Below are 25847 nucleotides of genomic sequence, written 5' to 3'. Positions count from 1 at the left end.
ATTAGCAAATCTACTAATTAGATGAATTTGTAATTCAGGATAGTATAAACCTGACATTCCTATATACAACTAAAAGAAGCATTCTGCTGCAAGCCAACCTTGGGTTTATACCACATTTTGCTTGTTGAGGGCAGGGGGGGAGGGAAGAGAAAAAACCTCAACTTTCAAATTTCGAATGTTTTCATACCTAAGTTCTCATTGCAGGATTGTATTCTGGCTAGCACATAGCCTTCTTTTCCTAGGACTAAATGCAATAGCTTTCCTGAACTAGCGTTAATTCAGACAACTAACGTGGTATTAAAATGACTTTTCATTTTTTCCCCATGTTTACATTTCAGAAAATGAATTCTTGAAGAATTTCTCACTAAACAACTGATGATAAAATTAAATGTAAATTATAAAGAAGTTAATTCCCTTTTGCATTTTCATATTTCCAGACATATTTTTTTCTCCTAAAAACATATTAAAAATGTCATACACATTTGCATGAGCAACAACCAAAACCACACATTTGTTAAGCTTCAATATAATGTCATCAAACCTTAGTTTACAATAAGGAAAAGAAATAATAATAAAAAATAAAAATAATCACACCCCAGATTCTGATACACTGCCAGGGTTTAACAGCATTTTAATTCTTCAACACACACAGGCCAAGTGCTGCTACAACCACAAGGCACAGGCTCTGTGCCTCTCGTGAGTCGAGATTCCTACGCTGTTTCTCAGCTGCAACAGGTGCAGTAAGATTAACCCTGGCTTGAACGTCTGCACTAAAGAAAAGTCTGCTCCCAAACCTTGTAAGAAAACACACCCAAAACACCAAACCGCGGCACAACGCCCCGGGGCAGGCGGGAGGGGAGGGCTGCTGTGCCCGCAGCACAGCAGCCGTGTCCCAGCACGCCTTGCTGGTCCCATTCAGCAGGAGCACGAAGCTCCACCGGGCAATAAAAGGGCTTTCGGAGGAGCACCGGGCCTGCCCGGCTCGGCACGGGCAGCTAGGCAGGAGGCTCAGCCCAGGCTGCCCCGAGGCGAGCCCGGCTGCGGGCCAAGGGCAGCGCCGAACCTGCCGGGCCGGCCGGGCCCCGCGGTGACCCCCGCCCGCTCACAACGCCCCTGGCAGGGAGGAGGGTTCGGCCGGGCCCGCCGTCACTTACCGAGCCCCAGTACCGGGATGCTGCGGCCGCTGGCGAGCGGCACCGTGGGGCCGCCGCCGCCTGGCCTGGGCCTGCCCGCCGCCGCCATGGCCCGGAACTACAGCTCCCGGCGGCCCCTGCGCCCGCGCCGGGGATAGCCGGGAGCCGGGAGCGCGGAGGGGCGGCCGGGACACGAGGAGGTGGGAGTGCGGAGGTGGGGGCCGGGATACGAGATATGAGGAGGTGGGAGCTGGGCCGTCCCCCCGCCCATGGGGCCGGGTCCCGACGGGCCATGGGGTGCCCCGGCTAATCCCTGTTCTCTTTGCCTCCCGTGGCAGGTGGCGGCTCTACCCGGCCCCCTGAACATGCTGTACCTGGTCGGGCTGGGCCTGGGCGATGCCAAGGACATCACGGTGAAGGGGCTGGAGGCGGTGAGGCGGTGCCGCAGGGTGTACCTGGAGGCGTACACGTCGGTGCTCACGGTGGGCAAGGAAGCGCTGGTAGGTCCGGCCACGAGGCCCGAGGCCTCTCGGACCGCGGGGCGAGGCGGGCGCTGGGCCTGGGGAGTCAGCGGGGAGGAAGATGTACGTGACCCTCACACACTAGGTTTTATAGGAGATGTTGCTTTGCTACCTTGCGAGAAGACTGCAGCAAAAATAAAATGTTCCTTCCTTCAACTCTTTGTACTGGTTTTCATCTCAAATTCTCCCAATGTGTGCAGATCGTGAAATACTGGAGAACGTGGTTAGAAAAATGTCTGATCTGTTTAAAAACAAAAAAGCCCAAAAGACATACCAGAATAACACACGTTTTGAAGCCCTGGGCCTCAATATCAGCCTGAGGCGTTGTGGCTTGCCTGCTGGGAATAACAGGTTGACTGTCTCACATTTCCATGTTGCTGCGTGGGCCAAGCTGTCTCACCAGGTTGAGACTCCCAGAAAAGGCACAGTTCAGTCAGAGATGGGCTGTTGAACAACATGGAGATAAACAAACCTTATGGAAGATGACAGTAGTCAAATGTACAAATTGTAACTCTGGTGGGTTCATAGATGGTCACAGAAAGATAAAGTTTAATGTCAAAGTAATATCAACAAAAGACCATACCTGCCCACAAAACAGGGATGTCTCCTCCCAGGAAGCTGTGCAGTACTGTACAGAGATGCTGTTTGGGTCTTGGGTGCCGTAATGTACCTGTATGCATACCTATATATACAAACAGCATGTGAGACTTTTAGCTTGTAGTCAGCATTACATGGTTTCTGGATACAAGGTAGGCTAGAATATTTGAGGCCATCTCTGGTTTATCTGCTGGATTTTGGAATAAAGATATGCTGTGTGTTTTTATGTTTCTTTTCAGTACACTGAAGCAATCTAAATTGTAGTTAATCCATTAAAACAAAATCTTCTTTGTTGTTTGATAGTTGGAAAATTGCTAAATGGAAAGGATTACTTGGGTATTTTTACTTCACAAAATTTGCATTTTCTATCAAAAAAAAAAAGGATTCCTAGCCATCTGAAAATAAAACATTGAATAATAGAGAAATGCTGAATATTTTGGTGTGGTTGTTTTGTTGGGTTTGGGGGCTTTTGTTACATTTTTTTATTCTTTTAAGTCTTTTGCAAACCTTGAAGTCCCAAAGATGAGATAACTGGGAAAAGTGATCCATAAAAACAAAGTAAAAGATACCTTATCTGAAACCACCTAAGAGGAAATACAGGAATTAATCACCAAGTGTTTATAATACAACCCAGGTTACATACAAGTGACAATGCTGGATGGTTTATTTAGTGATCTGAAGGTCAGTCTCTCCTAAGCAGCATGAAAAGTTATGGGAAAGCTCTCAAAAAGTAAAGAACAGATCCTTTCCTGCAGAGATTTTCTAGAAATCCTCTGGTACTGATGCTTTTTAAAATCAGGCCTCAAAATTCAAGTGACATGACTTGCTTAGTTTATCTTGTTGGCCTAAAACATGTATTTAAAGCTATTTGATGTTGACCATCTAAATTGGCCCTTAGTTTGGTGAAAGAACTGTGTGGACCCAGTGGCCTCCCAGTGAGACTACATTGTCAGGAGGGTGCTTTCTTTATATTCTCTAATTAGCATGCTTTGATTAGCATTGTGGAGTAGTCTCAAAGCATGCAAATAGATTCCCTTGGATGAAAACAAACAAAGGTGTGCTCCTGGGACTGCACCCAGTATGTTCTGTAGTGTGCATTTGTTTACAGCATTGGACTAAAGTCTGCAGCCTGGTGCAATGATAAGCCCACCCAAATGGATGTGGTGTTGTTACCAAGGGCTTTGCTTTATAGAGTCCTATACCTAGTACTCTGGCTATAGTATGGATTTTTTTATGGAAGCACTGTTCCACTTCTGTACAAGTATGATGGTTCATCAGTTCACTGTCCTTTGCGGGCACAGTCACAGAAGTCATAAAAAAATCTTTCTGGACTTAATAGTTTTATCAATTCTTTATTTATATTGGTTAATATTCATAATTCCACCCAAATTTTCTGTATACTACTTATAACAAAAACACCTTTTCTGGTCTTTGCCTTGGAAAATATACCTTAAAATGTAAAGAGGATGTGAGATGATGGTGACACATGACTTAGAGACAGATGTGTTCAGTATGGTCAGACAATATGTTCTGGAACTAACTGAAGTTTCATTACATATGTGAAGTCGATTCAGGAAATAAAAGCACTTAAAACGTACAAAGAGACACAATGATTACTGAGCTGCTGAGGAAAAGTGAAGGAAACGAGCAGATGCATCTTCACCTGTATACATGGTAAAGTATTTCTTAAAGAGAACTCTGAAGGCGAAGGATTAATATGAAATCATTCCTTAGATGTGGTTTGTTTAAATGTTCTAAGGAAAAATCTGAAAAAACAGGTTGTGGTATAGCTAGTGTGGTGCTTATATCTGGTTTGACGTCAGAATTATAACTAAGCTAAGCAGTTAGGCTCAGACTGTGAGGGGGGATGCCTGACAGTATGACGGCTGGTTAAATTAACTGTACCAAGAGCCCGGCCAGGTACCTTCAGAATGCAGGTGTGACTGAGCTACTTGTGGGGCAGCTTCTCAGCTGACACAGAAGGCATAAAAAAAAAGAAGTCAGTATCAGAATAAAGTGCTTGACTGATTTTTGTCAGCTCAGGAGCTGCTTTATGGGAAGCTCAGGCATTCTTCCAAGTTGAGGTGAGGTTCTCCAAGACCTGGGGCAGACTGCTGGGGAGAATATTAAAGTTAGCTATTCCAGTGTCCATTGTCCGTGTTCCTGAGTGAGCACCCAGAGAGATACAAAACCATTCCTAACTGTATTATTCTGATGCTTAATATTAATTTCAATTTCTAGGAGGAATTTTATGGAAAAGAATTGATTTTGGCCGACCGAGAAATGGTGGAGCAAGAAGCAGATACTCTTTTAAAAGAAGCTGATGTTTGTGATGTCGCTTTTCTTGTAGTTGGTGATCCTTTTGGGTAAGACAAAGCAACTTTTGAATTATTGTTCTAGCTTGATAACTCTTTTTTTCAATAGGAAGAAGCCAACTCTGTAACTGTAATTCTTTATGAAGAAGCTGATTTTCAGACCAGAAGCACTTTTTTATGTCTGCATACCTTTCATTGTATTAAAAATATACATGCACTTGCCTACACTTTATCTTGCTTTGGAGTTTTCTTGCCCAGATGTTTCTTACAGATAGGAATGTGGACACTCCAGGATGCATGAATCTTTCCTTCAGCACATACTTATAATTTCATTCATTATAATTTTATTCTCTATGGTACCTTTTACAATTAATATTTTGTTTCATGTTTTGTCTGCTAACAGAAGAAATTTTAGGATATCCCATAATTAAGAAATGTTTTGGGGGAGTATTCTTTTAGTTGCTGTTTGTACATATAAATTGCAGCTTTTATGCTCAGTTGTTTTAGAATGCATACAGATTATTGGTTGTACAGTGGTTCTGCTTTGATATAGGCCAGTTTTTTAAATCACTTATGTCATTATACATGTCTTCTCATGTTGGTCTATTAAGCCTGTTGTTTCCACTTTTTATTCCTGCTGGGAAGTATAGTCTTTTTCTATCACCAGAAGGATCTCCTTCTGTCTCTTTGGTCAGGCATCATCAATCTGTGTTGTCAAGCCATACAGAAGAGCTTTTAGTCTCCAGCTGGTGATTCAAGATTTATACCACAGTGTTAAGGGGCACAGGAAAAATCAAATCACTAAGCACCTTATTTGTGAGTGAAAAAATAGAGAGTTTATGAAAAAGAGGAGCGGTGTGCACATCTGTCAAAAGCAGATAATTTATGTAAATACAGGTTGAAGGGAATTGGCAAGAGAATATTATATTAAGCTAGTTATTATGGGCAGATGATCCTGTATTTCAGAAATATTAATTATACTTGCAGTACATGTTTACACTGAAATTAGGATTCATGTAGAGTGTAGAGCCACATTACCTGTACCCTTGTAAGCAGTATTTTGAGCTGTCTCAGTTATCAATAGTTTCAGTGTCAAAATACTTCAGTTCTGGTTAATGAACTACATACTTGTAGAAAACTACCTTTTTTTTGAGTGAGTTGCTTCTCTCTAAATGCTTATGTTCTTAGCTTTTAATAGTGCAGCCAGAACTGCTCCTGTGGCCACATAGAGCCCTAAGGATTTAGGGGTTTGTGAGGTTACTAGGAAAGAGTACTGAAGGTTTCTATCCTAAGAGAAGCCACAGGGGAGGAAAGGATGATAGAAGTCATGTGACTGCAGCTGATCATAGAGTTTCCAGTCTTTTTGCAGGTAAGAAGAGTACTTGGCAGCCTTAGGAAATCTCAAGTGGTGGTGGTTAATGGCTAAAGCAATAAAGCAAGCTGTGCCCCATCATCCTCCTCACTGTGTTCACTGCAAGTTTTTATCTGCGTGTGTGGTAACAGCTCTGGATGTGCTCACAGGAACCTGGCAATTTCCATGGAACAGTGGAAAGCCCACCATAGTGCTTGGAAAAGCCCCATGAGTGGGCTTTCTAAGCCTGGTGTTAATATTTGTATTATTACTACCCATAAAACTTAAAATCTGTATCAGTGGGCTTTCCAAGCCTGGTGTTAATATTTGTATTATTACTACCCATAAAACTTAAAATCTGTATCAGTGACAGAAAATACTACTATAGTTTTGGGTGCAGAGGGCTGACTCCGTGAAGCCTTCGCTGGCATTAGCTGAGTGCTCATGAGGGCACTTCTGCTTTTAGCTACAGTCATTATAGATAGGTCTACTGGGAGAAAATAGTGGCTGGAGCAAATTTTAGTGAATAAAGCCAGCTGATCCCTTGGTCAGTATTAGCATAACCACAAAATCCTCCAGTGCTCCTTGTCCTTTGTATGGGAAGGGAATAACATAAGGCTGTAAAACTTCTTCTCTTAAAGCAGACATTCTTAAATCACCTTTGCTTATGGAAGTCAGGAGCAATGTTTACTAACTGAAGTGTTTGGTTTAGATCACTTTACTGCATATATAGGTCTGGGAGCCTATTTGTATAAGGGCCTCAGAGTTACCAAATTCAGATTCCTCATTTCTTTTTCTTTCAGTGAATTGATTTTTCTTTTAAAATTATTGATCTTTACAGCCTTGCCAGCTGCTGCCATATTTGTGTTCCAGTCTGGAGCACCTGCTGACTGATGCTGGTCAGACACAGGGTCAAAATTATCAGACTAAATTCAGGGGAATTCTGTGAGGGTAACTGCACAAGGCCAGGGTGAAAGCAGTTTTCCTAGTTCATTGTTCTAATGGGCATATGCTATTTCTTCCTTTCGCTCCTTCTTTGGAACCGCCACACAGAAATTTGTGGTACCTCTTGGGAATGATATAAGCACGCATGTAAGCAAATACACATGTAAACATTGTTGCAATTCAAGGATTTGTTTGATCTCTATGTACTTATTATTTTAGAAAGGCTCTAATCTCAATTGCATAACTATAAGCCCAGTGATTTTTGCAGCAGTCACTCACTGCAAGTTGTTTATTGAGTCTTAGACCTGGAGCCAAATTTAGCTCAGTCTGAAACTTAACTAGAATTTTCTTAATTATTTCAGAGTAAACTCGATCATTCAGATTTAGGCATTGTTAATTTGAGTTAAATATTATGAAAGGTGATTTAGTCTAAGGATGTTTTTTCTAAGTAGTGCCTGCAGTTCACCCCTATGCATTCAGAGTTCTTGTCTGACTGTGTTGCTTTCCTGGCACGTGCTGGTGCAGATGGGAGAGGGCCTGGCTGTGCAGTACTGGAGTTTTGTGGAAGTCTGTGCCAAATAGAGTTGACCTTTACAGTTTAACACATGTTCCACAGATACCTGCAGAAGACAAAGGATAAATGGAGCTTTCCTTTTCAAGTATTTGCCAAAGCTACTTTATAAAGTAACAGTATTCGTGTTACAGTTTTAATGATGCCAGAAAGCTGCAAAGAACTGTAATATACTGAAGATGCCTGTGATTTCAGATAGGGAAGATGACATATGGAAACCTTACTGGAGTTTTTACTTTCCTGTAACAATTGGTCAGGATATTGTCGCCATTTTGTCTCCTCTGCATTGCCCTTGTTGCGAAGGGTTTACCTTCACTTTCAAAACAAACTATTATGCTAGTAACACTTGGTAACTTCCATCTTTTCAGTCTTTAATTCCTTTCTTTTCTTAACACAGGGCCACAACACACAGTGATTTAGTACTACGTGCAGTAAAATTGGGGATTCCTTACAAGGTCATTCATAATGCTTCAATAATGAATGCAGTGGGCTGCTGTGGTTTACAGGTAACATTTTTGTATATGCATATATTGTATATATGCATACTTTGTATATACATATATATTATTTCCCAACTGCTAAGCTTAGAATTGGTGAGCTCTTTTACTGCTGTGGCAGTCTCAGCTTTGAAGATCTGTAGCAACTGTACACTTATGCTGTCAGGATTTGTTAACACTTCCTTTTCAGCATGCAACATGTCAGAAAAAGTCCCTTTTGATGAGCACATATGAAAATGAGTAGTAACACTTTTATTCTTCTCTGCTTTCTAACTTTCCTCTGCCCCAGGAGACCCTGATATTTAAGGTTATTTTGAAGATAAAACTTTGCTCATGTTGGCTTCCTTCTATTACTCATGGTCACCTGATAAGTTTACTCTTAAATAAGGTTGTTATCCTGTTGAGAAGTATGCTGGTCTTGTCATAAAAGAAACAGATGCACAAGCTTGTTTATATGTTCAACTCATAACTAATTCCAAAGTCTTGTATATGATGCATTCTTTCTCTCCAAGTTCGATCTGTCTTCACTTCTGCCCATCTGATGAGAGAGGAGGGATTTGCCTAGCCAAGGACTAGTGAAACAAATTACAGTTTTTGTGCATCTTGAATGGCTAAAGTAGAAAAGGTCTAGTGTTCCCCAAGAAAATAGTTCCTTTTACACATGTATGGGTCCATTATTACTTTTCCTGCATGAAAAATGTTATGGCAGTGTATGAATCATAACTAATCACATATAAATTAGATGAAGTTTTCCCCTCTTGTTTTCATTCATTTCTTTAACATAGGACCTGCTCTCAAGGTTCAGAATGGTTCCCTGTGTGTGGGAACACCCTAACCAATTTCCCACTTTACCAAGTACAGCAATGTAAATGTACTACAGACAAGAGTTGAGGGTTTGAACAATAACTTCTCATCACTGAAAGAGAAATTCCTTCCTAGCTGCACATAAAAGAACAAAATTTGTTTTAATTTCAGCAAACAACCGGTACCTTCAAATTTCCCCTGACAAACTCTAGTACTCCAAATGCCATTGAACTAACAATGCTGTCCAACAGCACAAAATCTGTTGCAATAAGTTGAGTATTATCTTTGGCTTTGATTAGAAATCTGAGAGCCCTGTCTGATCTGGCAGTTCAACAACAGTGCACTGACACCTGCTCCAAGAGGTGAATGCTAATGCTAAAGGGAACACAGCACAGCATTCACATATATAAATTCTTCCTGTGAGCCCTTTCTCAGTGATACCTGCCTATTGCTGCAAGACTTGGGCAAAATTATCTTTTAGGAAGGAAATAAGTTTCTTGGTGTCTAAAATCTACGTGCAGAGACAGATGGCAGCTGCCGCATGACTGCACTTACTGGGGTGGGTAACACAGGAGTTGGGGCTGGGGCTCTCTCTTTCCCCTTTTGGCTTCATGGTAGTGGAAAGTTTGCTTCTGCTATCTGACTGTTGATAAGTAGTTTCTACTGGTCACTGTCTTTTTTACTGTTCTCTTACGTTCATTCAGAAGGAAGATGCAAAGCCCAAAGAGTTTTCCTAATTTTCTGAAAGTTTCCTTCCGCCACAACTCTGTGGGAAGGAGGAGTATAGAACTTCTGGGTTCCTTGAGAGAAAGACCAGAAAACTAACTGGGAGTATATTAGAAACAAATAAAGTTTTTCACATATGCAGAGTTTTGGAGATTAGTTTACTATTTTATTTCCTTATCCCATGCTGAAGGGAACAGACTATGAAGGAAATGTGGTCTGTTTTTTAAACTCTGGCATTAGTCCCCTTTTCCTCTCTGGCTTGGGAGGGGCTGCCTTCTCATAAGTTAACATTCCTGTTGTGGTATAAAGCATTTAGGAAATATTGATCATATTACCAGGCAGACAATAACCAGTTGTATGTTTAACTCTTCATTGCTCCTTTGTTATCGGTACAGGCGCAAACAGCAAGTGAGGTGTATCTTACTAAAGAGCAGCCTGTGATTTAGAGTTGTGGTGAAAGTTTATAATTTCTTTCAACAGTCTTTACATTCATGGCTGTCTCCTACCATCAATTTAGTTTTGGAGTTATTGTGTCTCAAATTGCAAAGTTGCTGTCAACTATAGGAGGGATTCCTCTTTTGCTTTACCACAGAAAAGGCTTGGCTTTTTTTTCTTGCTTTGATTGTGATTCAAACCCTCTTTCTTAGCTGAGAAAAACAGGAAACACCTTTATACACTGTTCTGAGAGCCATGTGCGTAGTGAGCTGTAACTGCTGATTAGGCCCTCAGTAAGTGCAGCTACAGTGCAGTCTGTTCAGAGAAGAACATGGCTCTTGTCATCAGAGCAATGTCTCTGTACAGCCAACAACATTCTGTAGTTGTAGTTGTGCACTTCTGTACAGTAGTGAGTTACTGAAGTCAGTAGAGCATTAGTGATGGTTTGTTACCTTCAATTCATAGATTGTAAAGACTTTCAAATACTTTGTTTTTACTATCTTGCCTATTTAACAGAATTAGTGCAGTTGTTTTAGAAGACTGAAGATTGTAAAAAGAAAAGAATAGGGGTTTAGTTTTGAAAATTAAACTTTTTGAACTTATTGGAAGTTCTTACAGATTGATGCAATGAGGTGTAGCTATTGAAAGCAGGGGATAGTATAACTGAGCAAAGTATTAGTCTGGCTGTGCATAAGGCTCTGTGATTTGCTGTGTCTCTTCTTGCTGTGCTTCACTTTGCCAGATTTTTTTTTCCAAGGCTGAAGAACATATTTTCCCTCAAAAACAAATGAATACAGTCAGGGGAGGAGAAGCCAGGAGGAGTACCCATGTGTCAGTGCCTCTTTGCATGTTTCTGCAGGTTCACCCCTCTTATCTGAGAGTCTGACATGTAGGTACGTTTGTCTCGCGGACTCCTCTTGAAGTGGGGAAACACCGTTAGTGAAGACAGTCAGGCACTTTGGTATCTCTACACACTGCCAGGGAAGTCAGGGAGAGGGGACATCCTCAAGGGAAGGCCAGAATTCTCAGAGAGCACTTCTAGTGGCAGGTAACAAGTGAGACAGGCCAGCTCTTCTCATCAGCAGCTTCACAGTAGTTCCACAGCTTTGGAAAGCTTAGTGTTTTAGGTAACAGGCTTAGCTCTGCTCTATCCCTGCTCAGCTACCCCATGAGCAAGACATTGGCTTGGCTCTGTCTGACTAGGGTTCAGCACTGCAGCTGAGAACAGAGGCAGAGCTAGCCTGACTTCCAAGGCTTTACCTGTACCCACACTCAGTTTTTTGGAATAGGCTGATTGCTAAGGCTTTTAGCCCTAGAATAAAGAGGCAGAAAACTAAGGATCTCTAATTTACACATTTTTTATTTCTTCCTAACCTGCATGATATCTGGGTTAGTTTGGGAAGGTCACTGGCCAAAATGATGCTTTCAGGACAGAATTCTCTCTGACCCAATTCTGGTAATATATCTTTGAGGTAGAAGTATGGATGATCAAACACATGAGGAAGATTCTGCATCATACTGACCTGTGGTGCATGTGAAGGAATGATGCAACTCAAAATAGCTGAGATAATGGCGTTAACTTAAAAAAGGAGGATTTAGAACTAAAGTGGAAAGCTGGAGGCAAGACAGGGATGTTAGATAAAAGACTAAAAAGAGACACTCATTTCTGAGTGGTGTTGCTCATTTTGAAAGCATTTGCTTTATATTTTGGTAGGGCAGCTAGGAAAAAAAACACGTTACGGCAGAGACCTGCCTTTCGAGATGTACCCACTTTCCACCTGAATAGCTTCAGAACAAACATCTGCATGTTCCCTTGCTTCTTTCAGTGACTCATCTTGACTTTTTTTGTTTGCAGTCCAGTTAGTTCTTGTAACACAATTACAGTTATAAAATAGAAAATAGTCTTTTTGCTACCAGGTGATCACTTATGCAAAAACAATGCTTACTACATTATTTTTGAACTTTTACTGAACAGGTGACTACATTTTCAGTGTCAAGTTGAAAAATATTACTTAAAGATAAGGAAGCTGAAGGATGCTATTATAAATCACTGTGCTTGTAGTCAAATAGAAAACCTGTAGTAGCTGCAGGAGTGGAACCTCTGAGTTCCACCTTCTCTCTGTGCCCTCATCTTCAAAAACACTCTTTGCTCCAATAGGAGAGACTTTACATGAAATGTTTTTTATTCATTGACAGTTAAACTGTTTTCCATCACTACTTGGTTTTCTCAGTTACTACCAGCTTCTGAGCATTTTAGAAGTTTGCATTTTCTCAAGCCAATTAAAGGTTAAATCAGTGCTAGTCACACCACTTCATTACTCACAACTGCTGTCCAACATAGTGCCATTTGTCACCAACAAGCATGACCCAGAAAAATCCATTTAATCAGAACAGTTTGTGGTATTTTTCTTTCAGCTATCTTTATTTCATATTAGTAACCTAAGTCACCAGGGTGGGAAGGAAACATTGTTTGATATTGCTGGAAAGAGTCTTAGAAGGTTATTAAAGATAAGGTGACATTACCTTGGAGGGAAAATCTCCTATTCAAGTTTGCTTGTGGAGTTTCTGAGTATTTTCGTAGCTGAATTTTATTCTGCTTGTGGAGTGGCTGTTTCCTAAGCACAGATACAAGAGGCAGCCATAGAAAAATGTGCTCTTTCCTTCAGCTGCTTTTGTGTGATTTTCTCAGCTGCCTTCTGAACACTGCAGTCCTGTGGAGTGGGATTCCCTCAGCCAAATGTCTTTTCTTCACAGTTCCTTTCTCTCTGGCATGTACCTAAGGGGACTGGAGGTTTTTGGGACAGCTGAGCCAATTTGTTGGCCTGCAGTACAAAAAGGAGTCATAGCCACATACGTGTGAATGGCAAAACCTTTCCATTTCATGTGAAGGTTCTCATGAGAGGCATTTGAAGTTGCTAAATATCTGTGCTACTAAATAAGGTAGTGTAAAGACCTAGAGCTAGGCTTGTGGTTGTTTCAATTCCAGGCAAAAACGAAGGTTGACTGATTCTTGCTACCTCTTTGTTGATGATTGTACTACTGCCTAAGCTGCTATCTGGCAAAAATATATAATATAAAGAACAGTAGGAGCCCTTTAATCTGATGTATATGGTCTAGAGGGTTGTTAACGGGTTAGAGAGGATAAAGGGAAAAAATCTGACTTTTTAGTTTCCGCTTTTCTGAGGATGAACATTGCATAGCATCACATCAGAATTCGTATGACAAAGATAAAGAAAACATGACTTAGCTTTTCTGTGTATGTTCATTGGGATTTATTAGGAAGTAACCTGGGATAGTGCAAGGTACTCTGCAGTCTCCAAATTCCAATGAGGAGTAGTCTTGGGAGAAAAAGCTTCTTAGTTCCTGTCAGTGGGATGTGATCAGGCTGTGAAGAGTCTTCAGACAGAACTCATCTGTGAGAACTATCTGCAGTGTAACCTGCAACCACCCCACAGAACACAGCTGAGTAGCACATCAGTGCTATGGGGTTTCAGGTACTTGGTTGTGTATTACAGGTAGCAGGTCTGAAAAATGCAATGACTCATTTTACCTTCTTCTCCTGCCACATAACCAGTTCTGAAGCTGATTGAAATTGTAGGAAAGGAGGTTGGCTCATAAGTGAAAAATTGCTTTGTCACCATTGCAGCTGATACAGCAATAATTCTGGGAAAGATGCTGTAAAAATAAATGTCTGTATTTTGAAATGTTTACTTCTTGGTTTCTCTGCAGCTGTTGCCCTACTGCCCTTTAATATTATTTTGCATCTTCTCTCCTGCTTGCTTTAGTACTTTTTAGACTGGATGGGAGATCTTCCTTTTTCAGTTTCCCTATTTAGTCTCAGCCTTGTTCCTTCTTTTTATGCCCTAAATTTTTGTGGTGATTAGCCACATTTTAAGTGAGGATGGTTGATCTGGACAGTTTCAGGTGTCTGATGTCATTCAGACTGGCCTTTAACAAAGTTGCTCAGTAGTTTTCACTGAAATTTCACTTGCACGCAGGCTCTCCAAGGTGAAATCACGGTACAGCACTTTTTCTCTCATAGTTTATTTTGGCCTCTCGATTTTTAGTCACTTTTGCTTATATAAACAAGAAGTAAAATAAGAAATATCAATAACATAAGGGTTAAAATACCAACTGAAAACAAGCACCTCAGTACCAAAAGTTGTCAGTCGTTCTTTCATGTTACGTGTGTAAATAAAATAGGAAGTTATAGCTTGGTCTGAGGTGATGTAACTCTGAGTTGAAGCACAGTTTTCTGCAGTATTTTGTGAGGCAGAAAGCTCTAATAGCAGGGCATTGCCTCAGAGTGGAGTTCTGGCTTCCTTTCCGACTTTCAGCTATTGTGTTGCAAAATTTAAGTGCACAAAGCTTTGCTTAAGCCAGTTACTTCTTGGGGGGGGGGTGAGGTATTTCCAAAGACTGAGGTCTTTCAAAATGACCTTTTGAAATTTTTCTGTGATGTTTTTGAGCATTGGGGAGAAGGTAAGAAGGTTAGTTTCCAAGCTGAGACCACAAAATATGTGTCCAACTATCATAGCCCCTTTGAAATTCTGGCACTTCTGTGCCTGAGCAGATTGTAGGCACTCTAACAAATCTGATGATTAGTGCAAGTGTGATGCTTGAGATATTTTGGCTTATACAGAACAGATATCACCTACTCCTAAATGCCAGGTGCTTCGTGTGGAGTGCAGCACAAAGGCGGCTGTGAAACTTCACTTGCTGTTGTCTCCCTTTAAAGCTGTGCCAGCAAATGCACAGCATGATCATTTCACTGAAAACACACACAGCTCCTTGGCACCTGATTGAACTTCTTCTGAACAATCTCAAAGCATGGCACTAATCCTTAGTTGTGCTGTAATACACCTTGGTTAACAAACGTTGAACAGTTTTATTCCAGTGACAAGTGTGATTTCTGGAATTTTGGGGCCCTATTTAGCATTTTATGGTCTGTGGAAAGAACATTTTTTTTTAATTTCAGTGGGTTCTGACTCTAGTGGACCTGCTGTCTTCTGTAACTGCTGAGTCCTTAGAACAGTAGTGGAATTTTTGGCATTTACTGCTCTCTCTGCACCTAGGCTTTTCTTGAAAGTCGGATACTTCACATGATTTCAAGAGGCAGAAATTAGAACACAGTACAGGAATATATATTAGGAAAAAAATTATCTGCATGAGGTACAAGGGAGGGTGTTAAAGGTGTAAGTTCTGACACAGTCATGTGGTGCTCCTTTAATGCAGGCTTGCCCTGGTGGCAGAGCAGTTCCTATGTTTGCATAATGTCACACATCTGCAGAGATCAAATGCTGGATGAGAAAGAAATAGTGGTTTATGTCTGTAGAAGTGTTTGTAAGGTAACTGGTTACACATAGTCAAGCACAATAGAGGTATCCACTTACTGCTTCAGTTCCACAGCATTCCGACTGATGCTGTACCAGAAAGTTTCCAAAGCAGTATTTTTCCCTCTTTAAATTAAAGTAAAAATATGTGTGCATTAATGCTAGGAGTTTTGTTCTTCACAAGGTTAGTTAGTACAGGGGTATAAGCTGCAAAGGCATTTCTAGGAGGTTAATAAAATATGTCCCATTCCATCTTATTGTTGTAGAAGCTACTTCTGTACTTCCAGGTGCTGAGAAAACAGGTGTATTTTTGTGAGACTGTAAGTACAGTTTTCTATTATATCAATACTTCATGAAGGTATTCTGAAGTTATTTCTACTGAGTAGACAGGCCATTTCTGAGAAAAACATTTTATTCTTTTTTGACCTTCAGACTTTAGTTTTAATGCAAAATCTGGTAAACAAAGGAGAGATTCAGTGACTGACTGGCAGGGCTTGCACAAAAAGAATAACTTGCTTAACTTCTTGTTGGCAAAAAGGATGGAGAATCTTTGTAATGAATAATGGAAAAAGAGAATGATAACCATTGGAACAAGCGCTGTAGGGTATAAAGTTGAATGCCCAACTTGTTCTTAATATGTGGCAGAGTGGTTTAAAAGTTCTGATTCCTAACAAAATACCTATCAGATAGTAACATTTTGCCCACTTCTGCCCATCCTTTTTTTCGCTCAAAGGCAGAGGTGGAAGTTTGTCTCCTTTAGGTTATTGAAATGCCAAAGGGACAAGATAAGATTTAAGGTTAATTGATGCCACTTTCTGTCCTGAACAAGAACTGCTGCTTTTGGGAAATAGCTGCAGTGGCTTTCAGGTGGCAGATGGGAAGCAGTTAGTTGGGTTGGTACTGGACATTTCAGCAGTTGTGGAAGATTGCAGGGATACTACCAATGAGAATGAAGGTATCTTGCTCCCAGATGTTCTAACAGTGAAGGGGAGAAACTTCTTGTGTAGTTTTTCTTCAGATTTGGTACAAAATGATAAAGAGTTCTAGGCAGCCACATGGAAAATAGGCAAAGCACAGTATGTTGTTTTTTTTTAATTTTCTAGAACACAGCCTTGAAATAGTTAACAAGTTACATCAGGAGCAATTCATTTGGTTCAACCTGTATTTACTTTACTGGAAGAACCTTCAGGTTGTGAAATGTACACTGTGTGTTCTTGTCCTCGCACTAGAATGAAATACAGAAAAGAGGAAACATTTTCAGTAGTATTCCAGGAATGTTTGAATAAACTCTGTTTCTTTCAGCATGAATGGTTAAAATTTGAGTTTTCAGTCCCTTGAAAACAAACATGTTTCTGCTTTGATTCAAGTTCTGCCAGCATAAAGGAGTTAAAACCACAACCTAATGCCACAGTAAAATAAGTCTGTATAGGGAAATCCCCAAATGGCACAGGGCTGCCAGAGCTGCTTCTACACAGAGTCCTCTGCCAACAGCACACACCGTCTCTCTTGTAGTGGGCATGGAGAAGTATCTTCTCCTTCCAGGTGTCCAGAGGAAGTGGGAAGGGTAGACCATATAGCTGTTGTTTCTCTGGTGGGCTTGAGCAGACAGAACATTGGCAAGCTGTAAAAATCCATCTGGGACGGCCCTGTTCCAGAGCTGAATTGACCAAAATTGATGCATGGTTTTGCCCTTTTTCAGCTTGGTTACAAAGACTTCGAAGCCAAATATTGCCTTAGGTTACATGTGACTTTCACTTTTGCATCACCAGAGGTGATTGGCAAGACTATTGCTTCAAATGTCTTCACTGAGATTAGGGACTGACAGTAATAAATGTGTTAAGACAGAACAGAATCAGTGAGTATGCTTGACATACAATCTGCTAGCAATATTCTTCTTACCATATGTGCATAAACAATGTTGCACCTTTCTGCTTCATGTGCAATCTGTCCTTTCTTCAGATCTTCACATCCACTGTCTCCTTAGACTGTAGCTTCTTTTGCATGACAGAGCTTTCATCTGCAGGAAAGTGTCATTTTAAATTAAATACTACTGTACCAGTAGAATCAAAACATTGTATTATGGCATTATTCAAAGTTGCCTAGCCTTAAGCAAAAAAAGAAATAAAAAGTAATACTTTCTGTGCTAATCTTACAAAGTTTGTGCCTTTAAAAGGACTTCAGAATTAAGTAACAGGTATATTGGAAGTTGTTTAATATACATTGGAAAGGTGAATGCAGAGATAGGTAAAAACTTTACAGGTAGTTCATTACTTGTTTTTTAACATTATTGCATGCTCCTGATTTTTTTCTTATTGCATATACATGTTGCTGCATTTGCTTTGTTTTACAGTTGTACAGTTTTGGAGAGACAGTTTCTATAGTGTTCTGGACAGATACATGGAAGCCAGAAAGCTTTTTTGACAAGATTGAGAAGAACAGGCGGAGTGGAATGCACACCCTGTGCTTACTTGGTGAGCAGCTACCCGGGCTCCTTAGCTACCAACACAGCACTCAGAGGCAACAGTGACAGGCACGGGATGCTGTCTGTTATTCAACATGTTCTCAGCTAACATGTATCTCTGAAAATAACACAAAAAACTGGAGTGTTAGTGCATGGGTCCTTAGAGTCAATTTGCCGTTGTTCATGCTACAGCAGCCAGGAATTTCATAATTCCTTCTCAGAAAATCCCTACTGATGCCTTTGTAGAAGTCAAATAGGAGCAGAAGGTCCATTTTTGCTCTTAAGTTCACTAAGATTTTAAGCTAGATCTGGCTCAGCATCCCAAGCAGATTGCAGTGACTAGCAGCCATCTTTTGTTGACTTAATTAAGTCAACACACTTAACTTTCTGGGGAGCTAAATCATACTTTTAACCACATTTGTATTTTGTAAGGTGATAATCCTTTTCCTAAGTTATCTAAGGGTCTTTTGGCCAAAGGCAGTTGTCATGTGAGAAGCTTCAGTGCTTAAAAAATCCTTGCTATCATGGAGCTGAAATGGAACCCTGCTCCCACCTGATCACTGTCCCAGGCTCTCCCACAGTGCTCTCTGATCTTTATCCTACCCAACAGCCCTCAGCTGACAGCCACTTTATGAGAAACTCTACTATAAGTAACTCCTTCAGGATTATGCAACTCCCAGCATATAAAATATAAGGCACCTGCATTATTTGTATATATAGTTATATATCTCTCTGTATCGTAGTTTAGACATAGCTGGGATCATTCAGGGCTAAATAAATTAATATCGTAAGTAAAAACAAAGTCTGTGGTAACTGGAGGATCCTGTTTAAATGTGTATGCATCACTGCACATCAGACTTTCCAATGCCTTGAAAGTTGTTTGTTTTCAAAATTGGCTAAAAATCAGAATTCTGGTAATTTGTTTTAATGAAGGATGAGGTGACAAGTGCTTCAGACAAGGATTATTACAGCTACAGTATGTTAAAACAAAGTATTCTTTAGATATTTTGTATAATGATTTCTATGGTGTCCCTTTTAAATTTTTTTACATAGTAGCAAGAGAGTAAAAATTCGGAAACCATAAAATCGCATTATAAATCTCACATTTCAGGGATTATTGTGGTAGCTGCATCTCACTGTTACTTACAGCTGAAAACTACCCATTTCCAAACTAATCATTCCCTTGGTCATTTTGATCTATGTATTGTGTTTATCCAACTGACTGGATTACTGTGTAAGCAAATGTGATGTTAAAAAGGTTAGTGCTGATAAACTTCTGAATTCAAAGTGACTTCATGGACATATATGCAATTTGGTAAACTGGGCACTTACAGTCTTGCAGCTTTGCAATTTAAACCCCTTTCATCCGAGTCACTTTGGTTTATAAGTTAATGATATAATTAAGCAATACTTTTTTAAAATCCAAGGTTAAAAATGTATCCAGCTTTCAAAATTATCAAAAATGATAATTTTTGGGGGGCATTTGAATACAGGTAACATTTGAATTCCTCTTGGAGAAATTATGGTCAATTAGTTTCATAAAACTGCATCTGTGCAGTCTTACCTTCCTCACCCCTTCTATTTGAGTTTTGCCCAAGCCTTTTTTTTCCCCCCCATAACAAAAGATTGTTTTAAATTCTGATTGGGGCAGGAAGGAAGTGCTAACGAAAGTCAGGTTCCTGCAGGGCAGTGATGTAATCACTGTCGGTCAGTCATACTCTTTTACCTTTGGTGACCACTAAGTGCTCATGATTTAGGAGTAGCCTCAATACCCTGGTATGCCCAAATGTGCTGGTATTTAGCTATTCCATGGTAAATATACTTATATTTACATTACATTGTATACTTAGCTGTGTTTTTATTCAGCTATGTTGCTCTGAAATCTGTGAAACTTGCCCTGTCTTGGGTAAAATCGCACGCATAACTTTCTGATTAATTAACACATGTAACAGTACAATTTTTCCTGTAATAGCTAAAATTTTGTTATAAATTTTATAGAAACTGTTAATTTTTTACCTACATAGAAAACTAAGTGGGCAGTTTGTGGGCAACCTGCGTTTTAATAACTGTTTTGTTCTACAGATATTAAAGTGAAGGAGCAGTCTCTGGAGAATCTAATGAAGTGAGTCACCATTTTGAAAATATACAGAAACACACAGTGCACTTACAAAGGTTTTTTTTTGTACAAGAAACAAAGGTTCTTTGCCCATGGCCTAATACTGAACTTACCTGCCTTCTCCTCTCGTGCTCCTCAGTGGCCGCTGTCTTTTGTTTCTTACAAGGAGTGGAACTCTTTTATTCACTGCAGTAGGACCTGGCTTTATTTACAGTAACTGAATGGAGTTGCAGCAGGGCATAATCTTTTCTGTAACTGTTGCTGTGAGAAGCACTAGGTCAGAATGGGGTAGGCTTTCCGCTTGGCGAATGAAGTGTTATTCCTCTACTGTCACCTCCTGAAACAGATTAGTATCTGAAATAGTGTTCTAAATTTATTCTTCTGTACACTGACTGGAAACAGTGTGAAACACAGAATACATACCAACCTTTTAAAACAGTTAAATAAGCAATATATAGAAAATGCTCTTAAGTTCGCTTAACTGTATTCAAAAAGCTCTTACCACATCTTATTCATCTCTCTGCAATCTGTGTGTTTTGACAGTGGTGAATATAAACGGTTCCTTTATACACATGCTGTAACTGGTCTAAATTAACGTTTATGAAGTCTCAGAGTATCATTGAGGTTTGTTTATTCTGGAGTTCAAAATAAAATCTGTTTGACTGAATCCACAGTTGGCAAGGAAAGCAGCATTTCATTTAAGAATATATTTCTAGTCTGTAATCATCTGTCTGCAGGGCATTTGACAGAAAAACAGTCATTTGCCCTTGAATTTAAGCCTAATGCATCTTTTGGGAGTAGCTGCAAAACCTGCATATTGCTTCTAGCAGCTGAATTTGCTTTTAGGACTCAAATGATCTGCCAGCTGGAGGCCCAGCTGTTTCACAGGTGTGGTGAGAGCACAACAGACTTCTGTCTTCTTAAAAATTCCACTCTTGTCTAAAAGGCCCAGCCTGAGAGCCTGGGCCTGTTTAAGTTCAATTTGCTGTCTAGAGGCCTCTTGAAATAAGTTGCAAGAATGCTGGGGATAATGAAATGTGTTATATGTGAAATTTCTCTACTTTTCCTTCACGGCAGAGGAAGAAAGATTTATGAGCCACCACGCTACATGAGTGTGAATCAAGCTGCAGAGCAGCTTCTGGCCATTATTCAAAACAGGAGGCTCCAAGGAGAAAAAACAGGTATACAACTGCAATGTTTGTGTCTGCTACTACCCCTCTCCAGTCACACCCCTTGATGAGCTTCTGGAAAGGGCTCCACTCCTTTCCTCATACTCTTGGCATTCTCTTGCTCTGGAGTGGATTTAGGCTGCTTTAAATCTTAGTCAAGGTGGATTTAGCTGAGCACAGATGAAGGTGCAGAAGTGGCTCCTGGAGGTTTAGTCAAAGCCTCAGTGTGGAAACCACAGACTCTTTCTATCCCTCTGTAACTATGAGCTCTTTGATCCATTCAAGTTGCACGAGGTGGAAGGATTCTGAGCATTTTTGATCAGTCAAGCTTCAAAAAAAATCTCTGCAACATTTTAGACTGGTCATGCTCTGCTCTACATGAATACCAGCATAAATCTAGGTTAATCTAAGGATGCAGAACTGTGATTTTGAACTTGAATTCTTAACAGTAGTCAAGAGCAAACTGTGAAACATGTTTATTGAAACCAAGGGTAAACTCACAGCAGCTATAAAGATGACTCAGTTGTGTCACATAAAATTTTTTCTAATAAAAATTCACCTAGCTCTATTCCTCTTTTTAGAAGTTTATTTCTTCAATAGTGTTAAAATGAAAATCTTTTCCTTTTATCCCTTATATAGAATAATCAGAAGCAGCCGTTTCCCAAAAGTGAATACAGTTCATGAAAGAATTACATATTCTACTTCTGCTGCCTTTCCATTCCTCCTTATCAACCTCTTTAAGATACAGCTTTTTTTCTTTGAAGAATAATCTTCTTTCTGAGCCACTCCAATAATTTAATAATTGAAGGTTTAAGAAAGCAGTGTTAAGGTTTAAGCACTTTGAGTACTTTTTTCCTTTATGATGGGATCATTCGTCAATGCATTTAATCTTCTTTCTTACAGAAACTACTGAAAACACAATTTGTGTTGGCCTTGCTCGTGTGGGTGCTCCAGATGAGAAGATTGCAGCAGGCACACTACAGCAGATGTCCAGCGTGGAATTGGGCGGTCCACTACATTCCTTAATTGTTACAGGCACTATGCATCCTCTGGAATTAGAGATGCTTAAGCTCTTCTCTGTAGATAGTTCCAGTTTTGAAAATAATGCATGTCAAAGGACCACTTAAATAAAAATGAGGCATTTGCATTTTTATTCCACCTTTAATTTCCTAACAGCATAAAGCTATTCCTGTGAATATTTAAAACTTGCCTAACAGGAGTTAGGCTGCATATTGCTTCAGAAGGCAGCACTGTAGGAACATGGACCTGCTTTCACCCGAGGCTGCAAGTATATGCTTCTACCATGTAGACCCTCCAGAAAGTTTTAAACACATCAGCATCACTTGTGATCAAGGGGACATCACTTCTGCTGTAGTCCATTAACCAAGCCTACTGCATACATTGTTTTAAGTGCATTAGATGTTAAATTTCGCTTTTCAACTTCCCAGAAACTTAGTAGTCCTCTCACCAATAGAAACCATTAGCATGCAAAACCTGTTAGGTCTGTGTCCATCTTTACTTTGGGAGAGTGAATACAGACAACTGAAAATGCTCTAAACCAAGAAAAACAAGAACTTACCCTTTGATCAGCTGGTGAAACAGATGGAGAAGCTGCACAGAATTTCTTATTTCAGAAGGCTGCAACTTAAAATAGAATTGGATTTCTTCATATGTTAATGCTAGCATTCACAAAGGGCTGGACTCGAACTGCAACAACCACAGTTAACCTTAAGCAGACTGCAAGAATTCTGTTTAAAATCAGCTAGTGGATGATGGTGGTCACTATTTCAACTAGTCTTCACGGTAAGATGAGAACAAAGCAGACCTGTATGCTTTTTTTTTTTTAAACTGAAGATTTATTGGAAAGAAATTTGATCCCATATCTTTTCAGCAATATAGCATATTTAACATTTTATATAGACTGTATTCAAGTAGAAAAGATTACATTAAAAATTTCTTAATATTGCACTTGGGACAAGTCGTGGCTAAGCTACTAACATTAGCATTCCAGAACAAATCATACATAGTCTTCAGAATTTTAGTGAGCTGCCTTGTGATTTCTTCACAGGTACTTTGCCACACTGTGCTATTCAACTTTAGCTCACTGCTAAGAGTAATTCCTGTAATTTAAAGGTAAAGGTAAGCAATATGCTATCTGCTACCAGGAATGATTTTGGCAATTGCTTCATTCACATTATTTCACACTTCAGCCAAAATACTGTAGCCATTCACTTAACTCTTGTACAAGATCCCAGCATACACGTGAGACTCCAGTGCACATGGGAAGTGAAATACCCACCTCCTTTTACTTATTATTTCCGCCAAATTACCACAGAGGCAGGAACTTTTTGTGGCTCACTGAAACAGAGAAGCAGATTAAGCAGTGTGTGCACACAGCAAGATAGTCTTCGCATGCCAGGCACAGCAAAGCATGACTGGCATCTTCACATTATAGCAGTGTCTGGCCAATGGCGTCCCAACAGGGATGGTCACTGCAACAAAGCCTGAATGGGGGACAAATCCAAAAGGGAACAGAAGTGTAAAGGAGGAGTTAATTACTGAGTCAGTATTAGGGATCAGACAGATTATTAAAAAAGAGAAAAAAGAAAATCCTGCTTAAAGGGGTGGATAATGAAGAATCATAGCAAGTGGCAGTCTGATGGCTTCTGGAAGAAACAGGACAAGGCTTAATTATTAAATAAAACTGTTGCTCTGAACTGGTATTTAAAGACCTTGTTTCATGAAGAGAGAGAAGGGTTTGCATTTTACAGAAGCATGCAACTGAAAATTTGCACTATGCACTGCAACTGAAATCTGCACTATAAGAGAAATGCCATAGACTTTACAATCTGAATGCAGAGTGTGTGCAAAGGGTGGAAAACTGCAGGTCAGCAGCAGCTTCTCTCCCCTCTTGCATCTTGTCTGAATTCCCAAAACAGGTTCACTTACAACAGTTAAAAAGAGATACCCTTACTTTCCTTCACCTTTAAAGGCAGTTTTACTTAAAAAAAAAATTAAGAATGTTAAGAGTCACTAATGTCCATTTTATTAGCAGCAGCAGCTTCAATTTTTATGTAAAAACAGTGTAAGCAGCTCTTACTAATGATGCAACTAAACTTCTGTTTTAGTAAGCAGTATTACATAAAAACCAGAGTCATTTATTTGCTTCTTGCACTTTTTGCCTTAGTTTAGCAAATCACACAAGTAACTCAGCTCTCTGGAGGGGCCCAGCTGATGTAAGGAGCCAGTCTGTACATATCTGTAGACTTACCGGATTAGCCTATAAAGGACCAGTCTTCACTGTGCATATTCATAAGAGTAGTTTTCTTCCACTGTTATTTACCATAAAAAGCACTGGGGCATTTTCATACAGACACTCTGCAGCATTTGTCTTCTTATTTTGCTGTAAAAATCATCATGCAGTTTGCAGGCTTGGTCTTTGGGACAACAGGGTTGTAAGTTACAGGTTTCAGTCACAGAAAAAACAAACCACAGAGACAGACTACGTTTAACCCCACAGTAAGCTCAGCTACATGAAAACACGAGAAAACCATAAATTGAAAACTTCGTTCAAAATTCAGTAGTGAATACCAGGAAGCTGAGTTTTAGCAGATGATCTGTAGACCTTCATCCATCTCTGGATGTCAGCCACTCACACAAAGCTTTGTTTAAATGATGCCATGCATCTCCAATAAAGTGTCAAAAGCAAAGTGTTACATAAGCAGCCAAGTGTTAGGTAATTAGCAAAACACAAAGTAATGGTCCTTTGGCTCTCAGGGTAAGAAAAGCTGCACTGTCGATTGCGTGATTTGTACTCTCCTAAAACCTGAGCAAGTATCCCCTCAGTAAGTGAAAAAAATAAATCTGATGTCACTCGGTTTACTGACATACTAGATATGACTGTAGTTACCTACTGAACATGTCATATACTGTCTTCTGTAACATTTTGTGATGCTTATCCTTTTTCAGAAAGCCTAAAAAGGCTTAAAGTCTATTTTAAATCTGACTTCCCTACACTATCCCCAATTATATTTGACAAACAAATGATACATTTCTTACTATAAAACACAAAGTTTAAAAATAACGAAGTGCTATCGTAGTTAGAAAACTCAGACTTGTACATATCCTTCCAACAATCTGATAAATCATAATAAGCAAAAAAATAAAAAAAGTCATTAAAATTGTTTTTATAATTATAACTGGCTTACAGGCCTTTTCACTCCATTTGCCATATTAAAAAAGTCTGTAGATGTACATTTAAAAAAATACCAGCATAAAAAAACCCCAACTGCCACTTGGCCAGATTGTCACTTGGGAACAAATTGCAGCAGTTGTCTTTTCATTAAGAAAACTAAAGCAGTGGCCAAGCTCAGTGACTAGGGCAGCACTACAGTATTTTATCAAGTCCAGGAATACCCAGTCCCAAAACATGCTGGTATAAAAATTTAAACCAAAGCCTTCTCTTGGATCATGACACAATGGCATTGAAGTTGGCTGGTGCTTGCCTGTAAAGTAGTATCAGTTGATCTTCTCTAGCCTCAAATATCAGTAACACTAACTACTGAAAAATGAGGAAGTCATGCTGTCAGCCAACAAGCAGCAGTCTATATTCAACACACTACAAAACAGTAACTCCACCCTATAATCACAACCAGATTTTAATCAGCTTTTCTGTGAACATACATGCACATGGTATCTTAAACTGCAATGCTCAAATCTGCTCAACAGATTCTTGCACCCACCCTGTGCTGTGTAACTCCCAGATCCCATCTTTCAGTCAGTAAAGTCTGGGCCAGGCAGGGGATCTGCAAGGTGGGACGGGGAGAGAGCCTGACAGCGCCAGGCAGGAGGCCAGAAGAGAGATGTGGAGCGG

At 39.9% G+C, this 25847-nt stretch overlaps 2 protein-coding genes across 7 annotated transcripts in view; one reads left to right on the top strand and one right to left on the bottom strand.

The window, feature by feature from the left end:
• Nucleotides 1–1283, bottom strand: part of LOC116791106 (uncharacterized oxidoreductase ZK1290.5-like) — a 45116-nt gene extending 43833 nt beyond the window's left edge. For all 3 annotated transcript variants that reach the window (XR_004358604.1, XR_004358605.1, XM_032696792.1), the window contains exon 1: nucleotides 1155–1283. Coding sequence is in view for 1 of the 3 variants with exons in the window: in XM_032696792.1 (XP_032552683.1) it covers nucleotides 1155–1242 (88 nt within the window). In the remaining 2 variants the exon portion in view is untranslated. The remainder of the gene's footprint in view (nucleotides 1–1154) is intronic.
• A 12-nt stretch (nucleotides 1284–1295) lies between these two features.
• Nucleotides 1296–25170, top strand: DPH5 (diphthamide biosynthesis 5). Of its 4 annotated transcripts, none has more exons than XM_032696793.1 (8): nucleotides 1296–1333; nucleotides 1472–1633; nucleotides 4493–4617; nucleotides 7831–7939; nucleotides 17579–17699; nucleotides 19772–19811; nucleotides 20883–20986; nucleotides 21878–25170. In XM_032696793.1, exons 2-8 carry the CDS (start codon nucleotides 1499–1501, stop codon nucleotides 22099–22101), a joined length of 858 nt encoding a protein of 285 aa, XP_032552684.1. In that variant the 5' UTR covers nucleotides 1296–1333; nucleotides 1472–1498; the 3' UTR covers nucleotides 22102–25170. The 4 variants fall into 4 exon arrangements, with proteins under 4 accessions (XP_032552684.1, XP_032552685.1, XP_032552686.1 ...); XM_032696794.1 differs by having other exon boundaries at nucleotides 1306–1347; XM_032696795.1 differs by having other exon boundaries at nucleotides 1313–1376.
• Nucleotides 25171–25847: the final 677 nt, after the last annotated feature.

The sequence above is a fragment of the Chiroxiphia lanceolata genome, chromosome 9 (genome assembly GCF_009829145.1).
Source record: "Chiroxiphia lanceolata isolate bChiLan1 chromosome 9, bChiLan1.pri, whole genome shotgun sequence".
In the NCBI taxonomy this organism is placed as follows: domain Eukaryota; kingdom Metazoa; phylum Chordata; class Aves; order Passeriformes; family Pipridae; genus Chiroxiphia; species Chiroxiphia lanceolata.
Note: the sequence above shows the minus strand (reverse complement) of the source record. Positions and strands in the feature narration are given on the sequence as shown.

Excerpts from the sequence above, each read along its gene's own strand:
- DPH5 (XM_032696793.1), top strand. The coding sequence starts at position 1,499 with ATGCTGTACCTGGTCGGGCTGGGCCTGGGCGATGCCAAGGACATCACG. Across the intron at positions 1,634-4,492 it reads CGGTGGGCAAGGAAGCGCTG|GAGGAATTTTATGGAAAAGA; the intron begins GTAGGTCCGGCC and ends TTCAATTTCTAG. Across the intron at positions 7,940-17,578 it reads TGGGCTGCTGTGGTTTACAG|TTGTACAGTTTTGGAGAGAC; the intron begins GTAACATTTTTG and ends TTTGTTTTACAG.